The sequence below is a fragment of the Adiantum capillus-veneris genome, chromosome 29 (assembly GCF_014529385.1).
Source record: "Adiantum capillus-veneris isolate H3 chromosome 29, ASM1452938v2, whole genome shotgun sequence".
Lineage (NCBI taxonomy): Eukaryota > Viridiplantae > Streptophyta > Polypodiopsida > Polypodiales > Pteridaceae > Adiantum > Adiantum capillus-veneris.
Window position 1 is genome coordinate 133,950,282 of NC_140959.1, and position 20,112 is coordinate 133,970,393.

A 20,112-nucleotide genomic window follows, 5' to 3' on the forward strand; every position below is an offset into this window, starting at 1 on the left:
CACCAAAGGTGCCATCGTAGGTGAGAAAAGAGATACTCTTTCCTCCCTCCTTGAACTTCTTTAGCTTTTGTGACCTTCGCCATGAAGGAAATGATTTGCGATGTCCTCCCCTCTTGTATTCTCTAGGAGAATAGCCATAACTTTCATCGGAAGAGGAGGAAGGTGAAGAAGAAGGAGAAGAGGGTGACCTCTTCCTAGCCTTTTTTTTCCTTTGTTTCCTCTCTTGCCTTTCAGAGTGATGAGGAGAAGGACTATAGGTTGCTCTTTTCCTCTTGGGAGGAGTAGGCGATCGTCTAGACCGCCGTCTTCGTGGAGCCACATCTTCAAAAGAACTTAGACTGTCATTGCTTTCTTTCTCTTTGGATTCCTCCTCTCGAATGGGAGAGAGTCTTCTTTTGGGGGTCTCTTCAAGAGGCCTCCTAAGCTCTCTCTCCTCTGGGAGAGGAAGGGAAATTCCATAAGCACAAAGTTGTTGAGTAACTTCGGCTTGCAAAAAAGGGTTGCCCATAGCTTGTTGCAACCTAGTGACGAGATAATTCACAAACATGGGATCATCATCATTAGCACCTTCATGTGCAAAATCAAAGCTATCAATGTTCATTCTACTCTCTTGATTATTGTCAGCCATGTTAACAAAATTTATGTTTATACTTAGTGTATGCTTTGGCAATACAAAACCTTAGTTGCCACTCCTCTTAGCCTTTGAAAATCGGCTCTTAAGTATCTACACCCACAGCTCAAAGTGGTTAATTATAGAGAGTAGAGGAGTAGGTCTAACATAGCAGAGTTGCCAAGCGCTAGCTCCTTTCGGACTTCTTATGGCTCAATAATGGTAAAGTCGTAGGCAAGTCTAAAAAGGCTCCATTATTAATTCCAAAGCTCCCGAGGTGTGCACCATCCCCCACATAGTGGGCTTAACAAAACCGATATTAGATCCCAGTTCCACTTACTCTATTATAATTAACAAAACCAATATTAGATCCCAGTTCCACTTACTCTATTATAATTAACAACATCAACCATTTATAGGCTACTTAAGGACCTCTCTTCTTAAGCAAGAAAAGAGAAACCAAATGCTCTGATACCAATGTAATGGAATTTGCTTATTCAATTTGAGAGTAGCGGAATTTAATGAGAGTACTTTCAAGAAATGATTTTGTGAGCATAGCGGGTAGACATAATTGAAGATAGCAACATAATTATAGCAATTAGTTAACTTGGCATAGACAATACTTTTGCAAGAGAGAGAATTTAGAGAACATGACAACAGTTGAGGACCGGATTTATGTGGAGCCGGTCCCCCCTCCAATAGGCATTTGTATTATGATTTCTCCCATAAAAAGAGACTTGTTACAATACATTCTTTGTGTTCCTTGTGACCTAGGTGAAGCAATGAAGATGGAAAGCTTCATGCATCACCATCATAGCATAACCTAAACTTGAAGAAAGCTTTAACTATACCAAGCCTCAGTCCCAAGACCTCAAACACCTTCGAAGGTGGAGAGAGCTAGCAGGGAATGAGGGTAGGGAAGAGGAAGAAGAAACATTTCGTAGGAGAAAGAATTAGTTCCTCACTTATCATACTCTTGTTGCTAGCATACATAATAGCATAGTAATGAAGAAGAAATAGATGGCAAGCTCAAGCATTCAAGCATGGCTCTTGGATGGATTTGCACTCCATAGCCAAGAGTGTTGGTGTAGGCTCTCAACCTCTACTTGCTTGGAGAAGGAGAGGGAGCTCTTGCACTTTGCATAGTACACAATGAGCGTGCTTGTGAGTGTGTGTTGGTGAGTATACCCCCTAAGCACCCCCCTAGCTTGCTTGGGTCGACCCCCCCTTGTAGCTCATGCTTGAAGCTCATTGGACCCCTCCAGGCCTAGCCAATCACAAGCAGAAGGCATTACAAGCAACATGGGTAGCCTTGGGACAAGTGTCCCCCTTTCCCCTTTGAGAGAGAGGACTTGATAAATGCAAAAACAATTAGATAATTCAAGTAATTTATCATTGGACCCTTTTGAAGCCTAGCCAATAGGCTTCAAGCAACACATGAAGGTAACATGGGTAGGGACCTGACATGTGTCCTTGCTGCCTCTTCAAGCTGGGGCTTCCCTTGTGAGTGTGAGTGTGTGTTCTCTCTCTAATCCCTAGGAAAAGGGCTCGCCCCCCCTCTTGTAGGGATGCTTTTGACTTTAGGAGCTCAAGCACCTTAGTCATCAAGCATGACAAAGCACTTGGACTAGGGGGTATTCCCACAAGCATCTCAGGCAAGCTTCTCAAGGCACCTCAAGCACCTTAATCATGCACCAAGTCAAGCACCTCAAGCATGGAGCCAGTCAAGCACCTCAAGCATCTTAATCAAGCACCTCAAGCAGGACAAGCACCTCAAGCACGACAAGCACCTCGAGCTTGGGCCGGGTTCCCACCTCAAGCTCAGCCCTAGCTTACCTAAGGTCAAAGGACTTTTACACACATTATTGGAGGTCTTCAATGAAGCTAACCCTAAGGTCTTATGCTCCATTGGTTAGCCTTGCTCTTGATAGACCATCTCCCATTTGGGCCCCTTTACTATTGGCCCCGTGTTGAGAAAGATCTATAAGCACATATCTATATCTTAACACTTGTTCCCATTTATTCTCCCACATTAAGTGATCAATTTAATATGAGAAAATCATTTGGGTTGGTTAGATATTAGATTTTATGACAAAATGTCTCGTGTCGTCTCTTTGACCAAACCGACTTCCCCAAGGCGTCACTAAATTGACTCTCAAACAAATCCGCAATTTCTTTTATATCCATGTAGTAGCTGGCCTCAACCATCATCTCCTCCTGTATGATATGATTAATAGCTTCCTTCATCCAAAAGATATCCTCATGTAAAATCCACACTTTGAATCTAATCATGGAAGCACTCTTTGGACTAAGAGAAATATGGTGTCCCGACAATTACAAGAAAGCTCATAAGCTCAAGATGTAAAAAGCTCTCCAACTTTGGAACCTCAAATGACTTAGAATGTGCTTTTTATCATAATGAGCTTAACAAACAAGATTCATGCTTTATCTGTCAAAAGCGGATTAAAAGAGTCAAACTACCTACTTCTGGGCATTATGAGCATGGAAAATATTCATAAAAATAACTCCAAGTTTTCTGTCACTCTCCCAAGACATGTTGATATAGAAATTAGGGCCTTGTTACAATGTATTATTGACTATGCTCAAATGATAGTGATGGAAATTAAGATTTGACAGCCATCCAAGCTATCCAATGGCATTGAAACCGTCACATAAAGGGCAAAAGAAACCCAAATATGTCATGGGCATCCTTGGAGGGTGATGTTGAATGCCCATAGGGACACACCATAATTCACATAGTGTTTGTGGAAGGGCAATCTTCTTATTTGCCCATTTAAAATAAGTTTTGTTTGAATTGGACTACGTGTGTGTGTGTGTGTGTGTGTGTGTGTGTGTGTGTGTGTGTGTGTGTGTGTGTGTGTGTGTGTGTGTGTGTGTGTGTGTGTGTGTGTGTGTGTGTGTGTGTGTGTGTGTGTGTGTGTGTGTGTGTGTGTGTGTGTGTGTGTCTTTGGAACACAAGAAACAAATGCACAACCCTTTAAAATTTATCGTCATCATCACAATTCTCTTAGGATAGGAAGTAGTAGTTCCAAAGATTTCACCAAAGAGACCAAGCCAGTTGAAGTATGTACCTGAGTATATATTTGTAATCAATTGTGAGCATCGACCTTAGAGTCTAGTGACCTAAGCCTATATAAAGATAGCTGAGGAGGAAATTTCAATTGATATCTTCTGCTCGAGACCCAGTTTTGGAGAAAGGGATGGTGGGCAAAGTATCTACACATGACCAACTTTGCATATAGTTATAGTGATATAGATGGGAACAACTACCAACCATAATATGAGTCACCTAGAATCACTAGTGATTACAAATTTGAGATAAGGTGGATGTACATTGTCAAAGATTTCTCAAGACTCAAGGCTAACCAAAAGGAGTGGGAAAATGAAGACTTGAAGAGCTTTAAAAAATGTAGTAGCTTGGAAGGTGGACTCTTTAGTTATGAGTTTAGGCATCTCCAAAGGCCACATCAAGGTCACTACCAACATCACTACCTAAGAGATAGATAAAGGTTGAAAGCACCTTGGATCTAGTAAGGTCAAAAATGACAGGGAGGCAAGCCAACAATGCAAAACAAGGCCACCCTCAAGAAAATCAAAGTAAGCATGAGAAAAATGAGAGCAGGATCCATGAGAGAGTTCATCTAAGCAAAATAGATTTTGAATTCTAGGCCAAGATAAACCATTTGGTCAAGCTCAAGCATGAGAAAAATGAGAGCAGGATCCATGAGAGAGTTCATCTAAGCAAAATAGATTTTGAATTCTAGGCCAAGATAAACCATTTGGTCAAGCTCAAGTTAACTTTGGGTTAGAGAATGTTGGGTTTCCAAGCCCTCATGGATTTTGATGTCAGCCCATGGGAACAAGTTCTTAAAGGCATGCGAGTCACTTATAGTTTGCATGGCATTTTTTAACTTTATATGTAAGGCTTTACAATCAATCAAAATATAGCGTGTTTTTATTTTTTTGACTGCAGTGTCGATCTCTCTCTCCTCTCTCGCTCTCGTTTTTGTTGCACCTGCACCACGCTATGGTAGTTCCTCGCCTTCACCCCCCATAGCCCCCTCGTTTCCCAACACCTGGTAGACAGCAGAGCATCAGGCTCTCAGGCGGGCAGGAAGATCATCACGCTACTATTTTGATAGGCGGCAACTGCGGTCGTTACAGCAGGCAAGAGCGTAGACGTCACTAGTAAGCACTGCATATCATGATGCAAGCAAAATAATAGGCGTTTAAACCAGTGATTTCAGCAAGACCAGGAAGGCGTTAACGCTGCCAGAGCCCAGGCACAACGAAAACTACCAATAGATTACTAGCTCATGCTGCATACGTCTGCTGCCTTTGGCACTGCATAGCTGGTGATCCTTTAGTTCTTTCAAACATGCTTAAAGAAGCCTAGAAACTTGTAGAAGTTGTTGGAAGCCCCTTATCTACAAGCTTCTGGCGTGAACAAAGACTGCGATGTCCCATGTGGTTCAGTGCTGGGACACAGTGACGAGCTTAGCAGTCCAATATGAAGTCCATGTAATCGATATCATGCGGCTCAATAACATGATGAGTGATCATGGCATTTATAGTCGGAAAAGGCTCTTAATTCCAGTCTTGCATGCAAAGATGGTAGTGGGAAGGACTGGCTACGTTGAGGTGGATCCTTCTGTGAAGTGCGAGGTGGTCGTATTTTATTTAGGGAATGACAAACCGCCTAAGCCTGCAAGGACCGAGGCAATTATTGCAGAAAGGTTTTTAAAAAAAGGAGTCATTGACTCTTTGAAGACAAGTTTGCAGTTGGATGATGCAAAGGAGGATTTGCAAAATATTCAAAAAGACTACACAGATTGGCAAAAACAACATGCCTTGTATGTGTTAAAGGTTGTTTCTCGATTTACATATGAGTTGTGCTCGAGCGGAGATTTTGGAGCTAAGTTGTTTTATATGAAACATCAGTTGTCATGCATGGATGTTGGCTTCAAAAATGCGGTATATGACTTCAAATTCAAAGCTCATGCAGCAAAAAAGGAAAGCTCATTCAACAGTTTGCTCAGAACATTCTACATATACATAGTCCAAAATTTTATTCTATGTTTCTTGTTGAGTGTCATAGACTTATGGTTTGTCTTTTGTCGACACAATTCTCTTTTTCAGTCAAAACCTCTTTTACCTGATCTGTTGTCAATCATGCCATGATAAAATTTGTACGGGCTAGACACTGCCACACATAAGTGGTAAGACCTCCCAAAAATATATCAGTTCTCAGCCTATTTTTCTCATCTCTTGTGAGGTTACTGGGTACACCTTAAACCCAAGGTTTGGCAGTGAACCAAAAACTCCATTTTTGGTAGCTAACTTTTTGACCTACACCCTATCTCTTCAAGGGGGGGTTACTGACATAGCACCAGGTTATGGATACACCAGAAATCCTTGGTTGTGAGAGAACCTAAAACTCACGGTTGACGAGTATACCAAAAAACTCGAGGTATCATGAGAGTGGTCTGTCCAGTTCAAGCTTGGCGGGGGGATTGTTGGGTTTCCAAGCCCTCATGGATTTTGATGTCAGTCCATGGGAACAAGCTCTTAAAGGCATGCAGGTCACTTATAGTTTGCATGGCATTTTTTTACTTTATATGTAAGGCTTTACAATCAATCAAAATATAGCGTGTTTTTATTTTTCTGGCTGTAGTGTCGATCTCTCTCTCCTCTCTCGCTCTCGTTTCTGTTGCACCTGCACCACACAATGGTAGTTCCTCGCCTTCACCCCCCATAGCCCCCTCGTTTCCCAACAGAGAAGAATGGGGATTTATCTAGTAAAGTGATGCTACAAAAAGCTCCAAAGCTGATTTCCATGTCACTTCATTCAGAAAGAAATTATAGGGGAGTGTTTTACACTTGCACCATTATCAATTCACAGCTTTTAAAAGACGATTATAAACTTACAAGAAAATCTAATTTTGGGCAAGTTTCTAGTGACCAAAATCTATAGAAATACAAACGTCCCAAGTGATGATGGGCAAGAGGACGGTGACACATTCAAGAAAATACTCATACGGTAACAAGTAAAACTCAAGTGGAAGGTCACATATGAGAGCCTAATCAAGGACGATCATGCACAATTAATCACAACCAAAAGAAACCACATTAAAAAATTTCAAATGGAAGTGACATCAATCTTGAAGGATGATGATGTCAAAGCTACAATTCAAGTGATACACTCCACTCCAAAGGTACAAATTGTTGAAGGCCCAGTAAAGCAAGGATTGTCTCAAGTTCAAAACAGAAACAAGGTCAAGGTAAAATGGCTAACAATGCTACCTTCAAAGATTGATTCAAAAATGATGCTTTTTGTACCTCTATTGGAAAGAGCCAATATGGGACCAGCACCTTGCAAATAGCTTCATCCAAAGGTACATTTGTGTAGTGCAAAGGAGTTACAAAAACCCCCATAGACATTAAACACTAGCTGTAATTAGAGAAAATATGTGTCATGGTTCGAAGAAGCTTGTAAGCTAGTTCCAAGTAGGACACATATGCATACAGCCAAATAAATACCGTTGGTGAAAGTGATTTCAACCACCAAACTCAATGGAGTTTTACATTATAGAACTAGTGGCTCTAAGGATAGGTGCTATACCAAGGCCATACTATGAAACCACCTCCCAAAGAGGCTATATCGAGTCCACAACAAAATGACCTTACATCCTCTATAGTTGAAGTCCATAGACAATCTTGTCTTTCCCAAGTAGTAATGCTTAATTTAATGATCTGGTTTGGCTTAAAGTTCCAAAAATACACGGGGTGGATAGCCTCTCAATATTGCTTGCAAGAGCAACACGACAATTGAGCTTCCTGCAACACTATGAAGTAAGTCTATTGAAACCCCAAATCTTGACGACCTTGGATGTAAAGACCCTCTAACTTGAATAGGGAGGCCAAAATGCTCCCCAAATGGAATGGAAATCAAACTGCCAAATTTCAGTCCAAACGACTTTCATCCGTCACTCTTGTTTGTTTCTCACAGGTCCTTAGCCACAACCAAGCTTTGATACCATGTAAAGGATAGAGAAGGAGAAAGCTTCAACTCTTGCAAGAACACATGCGCACACCTAGAGAGCACACTCATAGAAAATCAATGTTTGCTTCTCCACTACATAAAATGATAAGATAGGTCCACAAACATAAGTAAGAAATGCAACATACACAGTGCCTATGTACAACGTTGTGAATGTACAATCGCTAGTGAGTGAGCTAGCAAGGTAAGGAACTATCGCTCTTGGTAGTTAGACCACGTCAATGAAGTCGAGTAGTGGTATCATCAGTGATGATCCTCGCGTCCACTACCTCATTCTAGTGATCTGAGAAGTCATCCAGGCGAGCCATGTGTTTAGCTTAATATCTCAACAAGGTGGATATGCTAGATGCCCTTGCACGTAATCACACCAATCAAAGCAATCTAGGAGTTTTTGTCTCTTCCCATCTCTAGCACTCAATGCAGCAAGAAAAGAGCTTCTTTATGACACTTTGCGATTGGTGGAGATCACAACATGTGGCAAACCTTTGTCTATCGCTCAAATCCTAGGACAAGCTTTCATGCTACATGCATAGGTAACGTTATGTGGAAGGATGTCCTCATATTTGATTTATTCAAAATAGAGCATATCTTGCTATCAGACACCGCGGTTTGCATATGTCCATGAGACCACCACTTACTACAATGTGATACTTCAAGAAACATTGCCTTGGCTGCACATCAATCGCGTTGTACTATAAACATGAAGAAAGAAAGGTGACAGACTATGCCTAAATAGCATACAAACCATTGTATCTCATGTCGAGGGCGTTAACCATCCATAAGCTCATCCTCCTAAATGTGCCACTTGACCTTCTTGTTCTCCTCCTCTTGGCTCGTTAATCTCTTGTTTACTTTTGCAAGCTACACAGCTTCTCAAGTTGGAGCCCGGTTGTGGCTGCTGGATGTTTTGGAAAGGCATGGCCAATCCTGAACCCTTTCAACTGAGTACCTTAGCCAAGGTCAATGATCCCTTCCAAAATGAAGTTGAGATTAGATTCTCTCTCTTTTTAAAACAATTGGGCAAATCTTAAGACCATACACCAAGAAATAGAGGCATAATCAATGTCTAGCATACCGCTGATATGACTAATCCCTATTAAAAGCATCGTTATTAAGAGGCTTGAGGTCTACACTCTTTGAATTGCTTCTTTTTCTTTGGTACAATTATCTTTTCACCTCCATAGGCAAGCCCTTGTGAGTTTCTCACCGTGTTATTTATGCTCTTACGCCGCCCTTGTACAAACTACTTTTACCAAGAGTTGTAGGAAAGCACGCCCTTTTTGCTCCACTTGAAAACTTAATATTCTGTGCGCCAAGGCACAAGATCCATATTTATCCACTCCCATCATATCTGTAAAAGGGGTAAAGATACCTTGCACCAATTAACCACTACACCTCTCATACCGCCTGATGCGAGATGGTGATGGTACTCTCACACGAGGGAGAAGAGCAATTACTTAAGTTGTTCTCTTCTTGTTTCATGCAAAGAAATTAGTTGAAGCTCAAAGAGCGATTATTGAAGTTGTTTTCTTCTTGTTTCATGCACCAAGTAGCCCTCATGGCACTCGCTATTTCAAAAACTAAGGAAATTTTTGTTTGGTTGAAAACTCTTCGCTCAAGATTCGGGACTCCTCAAGTCCACCAGGAGCTAGCAAACCCCATTGATACAAACATAAAGAAAGAGGTAGTATTCAATAACAGAAGCTCTCTTGGCCCAATTAGAGTGTTCTAGGATGTCCTCTCAGCAATGTGCACAGCCCCCTATCATGGTCTGTACCCGATGCTTCAAAATAACTCCTATATAAGAACATGGTAAAGAGGCAGTGAGAGAGCATCCAAACACCCACATCAATTCGGCTATATCCATTGGTCTGCTATCTTCAGGTCTGTTTGTGGCTCATAGTTGGTCGTCTTATTGCAACATATGATTCTCTTGGCTATTACCATTCATTAAGCTCTATATCGCAGGAAGTGCAATATGTATTACTTGACTTCGCTTGTCTTGGCAGCGTGTGCTGGTGCAGCAGCAAGTTACACCCCACTTAATAGTGGTCATTAAGGAACAAACATTATATTTATGTAGCTACAAGCGGGCAGGACTATTATAACAAGCCGTTACAAGAACATGGGAGTTCCGTAAGGGGATGTGAATTTAATTGGTGGGGGTTTATGTGGGGTGTGCGCAAGCGTAGCTTTGCCCAGTGTAAAACCCATGTCCACCAAAAATGATTGACGTTGAACGTCTAAGACGAGACATTTGAGTTGTTAAACATGTACTCTTAACTACACATAACCATGACTTCTGACTGATTTGAATAAGTGTATCAACTTAAGCATGCATGACCACGCTTTAGTGGCCACCAAACCATACTCTTACAATCTCTGAGTATATCCTCTCAAGCATTTACAAGCCACCTAACACAAAAGGCAATTCCAATTTGCATAAGCAAAAAACAGCAGCCACTATCACTAACTAACAAATGAATTTCCAAAATTCCAAAACCATAACGCAGACTTATCTGACACTTAACTGCCTGCAATTCTTTTGCTTTTTGCAGTGATGAGAATCTTCAATATCAGCATCAACAATCTAAGCTGTCATTGCTTTATATGTACAGTAAAACTACAGAGTGAATGTAAACCCACATAGGTTGACAATCTACCCACATGAGCCTTTTGCTTAACTCTTCTGTGCTGGTGGTCGTGGCAACCTTTTTCCAATCTCCTGGGGCAATCAATAAACAGAAACATGTCATGAATAGAAATTAAGCTCAAAAACATATAATTCAGACCCAAACACACGGGAATTTGCAAATAAGAAAATAAATCCACTGATATGATACGTGCATTGTTCGTCACCCTCAGATAAGGTATGTGATGTATTGAAACAAACACGTTAAAAAAATTATTTCTACATCATTGATCATAGATAAAAGTTTTGGCAAACCACATACATAGAGTAGATATTTCAAGTGAGGCTACAGTGATGCTGTCAAACTATCAGAAAGAACTTGAAAGTGTAAAGGATGGCCATGCCACCACACCTTTTCTAATTTGAAAAAATGTAGTATTTGAGACAAACGTATCCATAGAATACGTAAGGTATGGGAATAAGGGATTAGGTACGCGAATGGATGCAACCGTACAAATCCCCCTGGCTAAAGGTGACCGATAGGAGTCTTAAGAGTATGTAAGAGTGCACGAGAGAGAGAGAGAGAGAGAGAGAGAGAGAGAGATTTTATTATTGTTCTTGGAGGTCAAATATGACCTATGGGACCAAAGATACATGTGATGTGCTATGTATGGGGCTGATAAGTGATTCTCGATGTTCCATGATTGTGGTGATGAGACTCGCAATGGAGATCCCACACTCTAGCTGGGAGAGGAAAGTGTGTAGGTCTAGGTCATGGCTGAAAATGTGAGGAAAGCAAGTTCAGATGTGAGCGAAAGTTGAGCACTCTAGAAGTGTGTGGTACTCGGACTCTCAAACTTGCAGTGAGCATAATGTGCTAGGTTTCTATATATACTTGCTTGTGAAAATTGCCCTACCCAATTTCCAACAAAAGTCACTTAAAAATAATAAGTGAAAACTGGCTAAAATAGGGAAAATAGATCTATGCACTGTAAAAATGCTCCTGATGGGTTCTGACTGAAATCTGATGATCATGGCATCATGCTATGTGCAATCAAAGGATATGCACCTAATCTAAGTGTCTGGTCGTCATGCACGGTGTGCGAACAGACTCCAAGAGTGCCAGAACACTTCCTATTCTAGACTGACTGAACCGAATTGCACCCTTGTCATAAAGTAGCTTGTCCACGTACACAAAGGGTTAGATGTGCACGTGACATTTTCACTGTAAACTGCTTTTGGGACCTAGGGCCTTTAAATATGAGGCCATGGGCTCATTCTCGGGCATCCTTCATGGAGAAGGTGCAGAGTTGGACTACCGGCTTGTACTGTGTTGATGCAATATAAAGAAATACCGAAAGGGGCGCCAAAATTTAAGATCAATACTCTCCGGGTGGAATTCCGTCTACGTTCAGATGCTCTGCAGAGTGGGAACCCAAATCACTTATTCAATGATTACAAGGGATGCCAAAAGCAGAGCCTCGAAAAGCTTCAAATCAAAAGCCTGAATAAAAGCAAAGGCTCTCTTCTCTCTCAAACTCTCTTGAGTTTTTTTTTTTTTAAATAAAGCAAGAGATTCTCTTTCTTTCTATCTCAATTTGCGTAGAGCAAAAAGATGCTTTTCCCAACGCAAAATCTTGAAAGTTCCGTACGGTGCCACGTCATCATGTCAACGCTTTTTCCGAGTTCAACTTGCTTTAGGGTTAGGGTTAGGATTTCTGCTGTTTTTAGGGTTTTTGGTAGATTTTAGGGTTTGCAAGTTTTAGGGTTAGGATTTTCAAAATTAGGGTTTTCAGCAACAGTTAGGGTTTCAGTTTCTGGGCGGCCACATCATCACTTTGTGACATACCCCCCTCTTGAAAGCATTGTAATCGCCCTCGATTACGCCTGCAAAACAGACAGAGGCCATAAACCGTCTTAGCAGACACTGACTGTTAGTACCTACGTACTAGGAACACACATCTAGCACATGCACCAATCAACAGTCACATCACAGGACATCACATGACATTCAACATTCATTCGGATCTTAGACCATGATTTATCGGTAATGTAGCTTACAATCGCATCTAGATCCAATCGGGACCTCATCGATGTCCGATTGACTAACCCTTATTGCAACCATGTCTATTCGAGATCAATCAGACCAAAATGATGCAGTCATTTCGAAGAAGAAGAAGAAGAATTGGATACTCCTTCAGATCGAACACGCTTCTTCTATTTCTTTGCCTTATCAAATGTTGATTGACGACCCAAATAACCCGAGAAGTCAATGCCTTTCTTCTGCTTTTTGCCGTGCTTTTTAGCTTTGTTCTGCGTGTCAAAAAGCTAAGCAATCCGTGCATCAACCACCTCTTCTAATTTCTTCTCTAAATATGTCTTGTGAGCAGAAGGTTTCTTGAGAGCGAGTTTCGGGGGTGGTGTTGTGGTTTTCTGCCACTGCTCGCGCACTTCCAAAAAAGAAGTCTCGCTCATATATTTTGCCAATTTTGGGTCCTTCGCAAAACTGAGCATCATCTTTGTTGCATCGCCGATCAATTGACGACGCTCCGCCTGAGTAGGCCGAGGCGGGCCATACTCCTTGCTTGAATCTTCGTTGTTATCCCTTCCCACATCTCCAGATGCAGAGAGAGTCGACTGACCTTTGCTTGAAGCCATAGGTGCCGCGGGAAAAAAAAAAAAAAAAAAAATCGGATCGGATTTCCCGTAGAAGAGAAATCGGTCGTGCTCTGATACCACTGTAACAGACTTGGACACTCCAAGTCAAGAATCTACCACGACAGCACCAAATAACCACTTCAAAACAGTTCACAGTTCACAATAGATTTGCACTGGCCCGGCGGAGATCCGTGCCTAGAGATATTGGCCGCAAAGACTGGCGCCCCTTTCGATATTTCTTTTTGTATTAATCTGTGTTCAAAGTACAAGAGTGGTTCAGGTGTCACTCTCAGACTTTGCGTCCAGATGCTCTGCAGCCCAAACCACTTATTTAATGATTACAAGGGATGCCAAAAGTAGAGCCCCGAAAAGCTTCAAATCAAAAGCCTAAATAAAAGCAAAGGCTCTCTTCTCTCTCAAACTCTCTTGAGTTTTTTTTTTAAAAATAAAGCAAGGGATTCTCTCTCTTCCTATCTCAATTTGCGTAGAGCAAAAAGATGCTTCTCCCAACGCAAAATCCGGAAAGTTCCGTACGGTGCCACGTCATCATGTCAACGCTTTTTCCGGGTTCAGTCTGCTGTCCTTTTAGGGTTAGGGTTTTTGCTGTTTTTAGGGTTTTTGGCAAGTTTTAGGGTTAGGGTTTCCAGAACTAGGGTTTTCAAAATTAGGGTTTTTAGCAGCAGTTAGGGTTTCAGTTTCTGGGCAACCACGTCATCACTTTGTGACATACGCTCTATGGCTACGACTCTTTCTTCGCTTTCTAACTTACTGTCCATCATCCTCTTGTCGAAAGCCTCCATAGGAGTTAGTGCAATCCTTGGCATAGATGGGGAAGGGGGAGGGTCGGAAAAACCTCCTGGTGGGGAAAACTCTTCTTCGCCACTCCCATGCTCACCACCTCCATGCGAAGTATCCATTCCACTTCGGGTGATGACCATCCACTGAAGTCTTGGGTTCTGAAGTTCACGAGGAACTTGGGTTCTTGTGGATCTTGGATTCTTGGGTTCTTGAGGTTCTTGAGTTGTTGAGGTTCTTGAGGTTCTTGAGGTTCTTCTTTCGCTTGCAATCTATGTTAGAGAAGGATCTTCTCTTCACCCGAGTTCTTCTCTTTTCCCGGGGCGCACCCCTTGGCAGCCTTGCGCTCACACCAAGGTTGCTTTTTCCCACCTCACGTCGATTGGCCGGTCGCTAAGTGCACCGTCCGCTCTCAACGAGTGAAAAGAGGCACAAGGGGAGGCTGGACAAGCCCTTCTTTCTTGGATTTCATGTCACTCTTCAAAAACATAATAAGGAATCGACACACCCAAGAGGACTTGGGTTACGTGCGATCGCAACAAGAAAAAAAATATTTCTTGTGGTTCTTTCCTTGAGTGATACAAAACACTATCAAAGCTCTCATACCAATGTCAGGTGCAGCGGAAGTGAATGTTGAACTTTGCTCAAGATGAGTGCTCCGAACTGTGCTCAAGGGTTCCTTTTACTTACGGAGGGAAGAGCCTTCCGTTCCTTTAGTGAGAGAGTGCAATGGACACAAACAACGTGGTGAACACTGTGAATGAAGGTGCACGAGACTGAGAGATATAGAGAGAAGAATACGACACCAGAATGTTGTCAAACCCTCCTCCAAAGGCCCCACTCTCTATGGCGAGAGCGATCTACTATTGATTGCATAAATCTCTACAATGCTTGGACTTGCCGACAATGTCGACGACAATGAGGACGACGACGAGACGGGCTGAAATCTGAAAACGCTGACGGCTGAAATCTGCAAATCTTTATCTGCTGAATTCTGACTCTATGTCGGTGACGATGTCGATGGCGACAACGACGCGCTGAAAACGCAGATGCTGAATTTTGGGGCTGAAACTGCAAACTTCGATGAATCTGACCGTGCAACGAGGATCTGCTGCAGGAAGGTGAGATCTGCGAGGTTTGGGACTTCTTCTGCACGTTCAAACAGCTGAAAACTGAAAACGCTGGTCTATGGGCTGATTCTGTCGCTAAGATCTGCAAAAACGCTGAGGGTGTCAAGCTGATGCAAAAACGTTAGGGCTGATTTGGGCTCTGCTGTGGAATCTGCTAACGCTGGGGCTGATCTGCTGTGTCTTGTGATCGCCGAGGCTGATCTGCCATGCAAAAACGCCAAGGCTGGCCTGTGGATTTAAAACGCTAGGTCCTTACTGTGATGGAAAAACGCTAGGCCTGCTGGGGGTCCTGCTGAGAAGGTGCCTGTTGAACCGAAGTCCCTGCTGCCTCCTCTGACAGAAAGTGCTAGCGCTAGGTTTCTTTACGTACTTGCTTTCTAAAATTGCCCTACCTAGTTCCCAACAAAAGTCACTTAAAAATAATAAGTGAAAATTGGCTAAAATAGGGAAAATAGGTCTATGCACTGTAAAAATGCTCCTGATGGGTTCTGATGGTAATCTGATGATCATGTTGTGTGCAACCAAAGGATATGCATCTATTCTAAGTGTCTGGTCATGCACGGTCTGCGAACAGACTCAGTTGGATGTGTCACGTGACAAGATTCTACCGCGACACGACAGAGATTTACTTTAAAACAGTTCACACAGACGACACAGCCCGGCGTGTGCCGTACCAAGAGGTATTGGCCCCAAAGACTGGCGCCCCTTTCAGTATTTCTTTTTATATTAATCAATGTGCAAAGTTCAAAGAGAGCCCGCGGGTGCTCACTCGCAGACTTTGCGTCCAGATGTCCTGAGAAGAGAGCCCCAAAGGCCACTTATAAAGGATTTACAAGGGATGCTGAAAATAGAGCCCCAAAAGCTTCTCAAACTCAAAAGTAGTGATCTCCAAAAGCTTTTAAAATTTAAAGCATAATGCCCAAAAAGCTTCTCAACGTAATTTCCGGAAATCCATACGGCTATCAACGTAAAAAGCGGGGCGTCCGTACTGCTGTCCCTATGGTGTCACGTGACACATTCAACCCTATGTATTCGTGGACAAGCTACAACATGATCAGGGTTCAGTTCAGTCAAGTCAGTCTAGAATAGAAAGTGATCTGGCACTTTTGTGAGTCTGTTCGCAGACCGTGCATGTCCAGACACTTAGATTAGATGCATATCCTCTGGTTGCACACAGCATGATCATCAACATTCCCATCAGAATCCATCAAGGGAATTTTCCAGTGCATTAAACCTATTTTTCCTATTTTTGACATTTTTCACTTATTATTTTTGAGTGACTTTTGTTGGAAAGTAGGTAGAGTAATTTTGCTAAGATAATATATAATCAAACCAAAACTAGCACTTTCTGGCAGAAGAGCCAGCAGGAGCATCTTGCTCAACAGGCAACTTCTCAGCAAGACCGACCCCCGCGACAACTCTAATGTTTTCAGCATTGCAGAAGGCCTAGCGTTTTTGCACCAGATCAGCCAACGTTTTTGCACTTGCATATTCCCGGCGACAGTAAACAGCAGATCAGCCCTAGCGTTAACAGATTTCCCCGAAACAGCAGATCAGCCATAGCGTTAGCAGTTTCTTCAGCAAGGACAGATTTCAACCCCTAGCGTTTTTGGTTTGCAGATCAACCTTAGCGTTTTTGTAGATCTTCGCGACAGAATCAGCCCTAGACTCAGCGTTTTCAGTTTTCAGCAATCAGTTTCCGCAATAGAACCCCCAAACCTCACAGATCTCACCTTCCCGCAGCAGATCCTCGCTGCACGGTCAGGTTCCGCAAGGTTTGCAATTTCAGCCCGGAAAACGCAGATTTCAGCATCTGCGTTTTCAGCGTGTCGTTGACGCATCGTCACCATCGCTCACCGACATAGAGTCAGAATTCAGCAGATAAAGATTTGCAGATTTCAGCCATTAGCATTTTCAGATTTCAGCCCGTCTCCTCGTTGTCCTCATCGTCGTCGACATCGTCGGCAAGTCTAAGCATTGTAGAGATTTGTGCAATCATAAGTAAACCACTCTCGCCATAGAGAGTGGGGCCTTCAGAGGAGGGTTTGACAACATTCTGGTGTCGTATTCTCTTCTCTCTCTATCTCTCAGTCTCAGCACCTTCACGCACAGTGTCTATTCACTTTGTTTGTGATCACTTGCACTCTCTCACTAAAGGAACGGAAGGCTCTCCCTTCCGTAAGTAAAAGGAACCCTTGAGCACAGTTCGGAACACTCATCTTGAGCAAAGTTCATCATTCATTCCACTGCGCCTTACATGCGGTCTGCCACGTCAGCATGTCAGCGCGTTTTGCGATGGATTTTCTGCAGGGACCCCAGGTTTACGAGTTTGTTTTGGATAGCTATTTAAGAGAACATAGGCACGCGGTTGCAGTTCTCATCATCGTTTCACCCGCCGACTGACGGGCAATCAAAGATTGCTAATTCAGTGGTACTGGATTTGTTGAAGTCTTCTTCGTTGGATCAGAAGACTACATCGAAAAGGTGTTTACCTTTGGTGGAATATGCCTACATTAACTCTTTGATGGGGAAGGTGTCATTTGACATTATTGAATACCTTGAAGCTTTTGGTTTAGCATAGTCTATTCCAAATGGAACCCCGAATTCAGCTTGGCCGGATATCTGGTGCAGTGGGTATGCACAAGAGGGGAGTTACTCCGCTCCTTTGTCAACAGATGCCTCGACCTTTGATACTAGAGTCACTGATGTCTCTTTGAGCTTCAGGGATACTGAGAGCTGACAGTATTCTCATGTATGACTTTATAAATTGGAATTCCCGAACATGATACTGACTTGTTCTTGACTTGTTTAAGTGCAGGAACTGATAGACGAAATGACTGCAGCATTTTGGTCTAAATGATCTAGATAGACATGGTTGCTGTCACGTGACACATCCAACCCTATGTGTCCGTGGACAAGCTACAGCACGACAAGAGTTCAGTCAGTCCAGTCAGTCTAGATTTAGAAGTGAGCTGGCACTTTTTGCGAGTCTATTCGTAGACCATGCATGCCCAGTCACTTAGTGTAGATGCATATCCTCTGTTTGCACACAGCATGATCATCAATAATTGCATCAGTTTCCATGCATCATCATTGTACCAATTTGTGCAATCATAAGTAGACCACTCGCGCCGACAAGAGTGGGGCCTTAGGAGGAGGGTTTTACAACGTCTCTGGTGTCGTATCTCTCTTCTCTCTCTATCTCTCAGTCTCATACACTTGCACGCACAGTGTCCATTCACTTTGTTTGTGATCATAGCATTCTCTCACTAAGAACGGAAGGCTCTCCCTTCCATAAGAACAAAAGGAACCTTGAGCACAGTTCGGAGCACTCATCTTGAGCAAAGTGCATTCATTCATTCCGTTGCACCTAACAGTTGCAATAGGGAATAGTCAATCGGGCATCTATGAGGTCCTGAATGGATTTAGATGCGATTGCTAATTGCATTGCTGATAAATCATGGTCTAAGATCCGAATGAATGTTGAATGTGATTTGTCATATGATGTCCTGTGATGTCAAGTGATGTCCTGTGATGTCGCGTGATGTGACTGTCAATTGGTACATGTGCTAGATGTGTGTTCCTAGTGCATAGGTACTAACAGTAGGTGTCTGCTAAGACAGTTTATGGCTTCTGTCTGTTTTGCAGGCGTAATCGAGGGCGATTACAATGCTTTCAGGAGGGGGGTATGTCACAAACTGGTGACGTGGCTGCCTAGTACACACCCCCCCCGCCCCTCTTGCTGAAAACAGTCCACAGCGTACGAACTCCTGCTGAAATGCTGACGTGGCAGGCCCGCAAATTGCGCGGAAAACAGGGAGAACTGCTGACGTGGCATGCTGTACGGAATTCTGTGTTTTGCGCCAGAGAAAAAAACAGCAGCTTAGTTCTACACTAAAGCATGAGAGAAAAGCTTTGGATAAATTGCTTTAATTGTTTAACAAGGCTGGAAAAGAAATTGCTTTATTTTAGAAGCTTTTGAAAGCTTTGCTTTATTTTTTAATGCTTTAAATTGGCAGCTTTTGGGGCTCTGCTCCCTTGTAACTCTTTATAAGCGTGGTTTGGGCTCCCACTTTTCAGAGCATCTGGCGTAGAGTCTGAGAGTGAGACCCAACCACTCTATTGTACTTTGGCAAAAGATTTAATACAAAAAGAAATACCGAAAGGGACGCCAGTCTTTAGGGCCAATATCTTTAGGCACGGAACTCCGTCGGGCCAGTGTCGAAACAATTGTGAATTGTGAATTGTTTTGAAGTGAATTCTTGTGGTGTCGCGGTAGAATCTCAACTTGGAGTGTCCAAGTTTGTTACAAAATCAAGATGGACGTCCTGTTGCATTTGAAAGTAAGAAACTTTCTGACGCTGAGATGCGTTATCCAACGTATGAGAAGGAGCTTTACGTCGTAGTCCAGGCCTTGAGGAAATGGCGACACTACTTGTATGGCTCTACGTTCGTTGCATGGACAGACATCACTCTTGGGCGCTATGTCTATAATCAGGGTGATTTCAGAGCCTGAAAGGCTAGATGGGTTGTGTCACAAAGTGATGACGTGGCGGACAGCAGAAACCCTAATTTCTGCCAGAAACCCTAAAATTCCTGCAAACCCTAATTTCTGCCAAAAACCCTAATTTCCGGAAATCGCGGAGGCTGAAAAAAAAAGAAAAAAATTTTATTTTTAATTTTTTTGGAAAATGATGAGCGATGCGAATCTTGCTTTTTTTTATAAAAAAAGAGAAAAGACTCTCTAAGAGAGAGAGAACTAATGCTTTTTATTTTAAAAGCTTCTGGGGTTTTGCTTTTGGGCATCCCTTGTACCTTTAAATTAGTGGTGAGGGCCTCACTTCTCAGAGCATCTGGACGCAGAGTTTGAGAGTGAAACCCTAGCCACTCTCTTGTACTTTGATGTGATTAATATAAAAAGAAATACTGAAAGGGACGCAAGTCTTTGGGGCCAATATCTCTAGGCACGGAACTCCGCCGGGCCAGTGCAAATCTATTGTGATCTGTGAATTGTTTTGAAGTGGTTATTTGGTGCTGTCGCGATTGATTTTTGACTTGGAGTGTCCAAGTCTGTTACAGTGGTATTAGAGCACGGCCGATTTCTCTTCGACGGGAAAGCCGATCCCCGAAAATTTTTTCCGCGGCACTATGGCTTCAAGCAATGATCAGTCGACTCCCTCTGCATCCGGAGATGCGGGCTGGGATC

The 20,112-nt window shown here is 42.7% G+C and overlaps 1 protein-coding gene across 1 annotated transcript in view; it reads right to left on the reverse strand.

Moving 5' to 3' along the window:
• Positions 1-10,155: 10,155 nt before the first annotated feature.
• Positions 10,156-20,112, reverse strand: part of ARA6 (Ras-related small GTP-binding family protein) — a 35,806-nt gene continuing 25,849 nt past the window's right edge. The window contains exon 8 of the mRNA XM_086506023.1: positions 10,156-10,416. Within this exon, the coding sequence (XP_086362149.1) occupies positions 10,372-10,416 (45 nt within the window). The 3' untranslated portion in view covers positions 10,156-10,371. The remainder of the gene's footprint in view (positions 10,417-20,112) is intronic.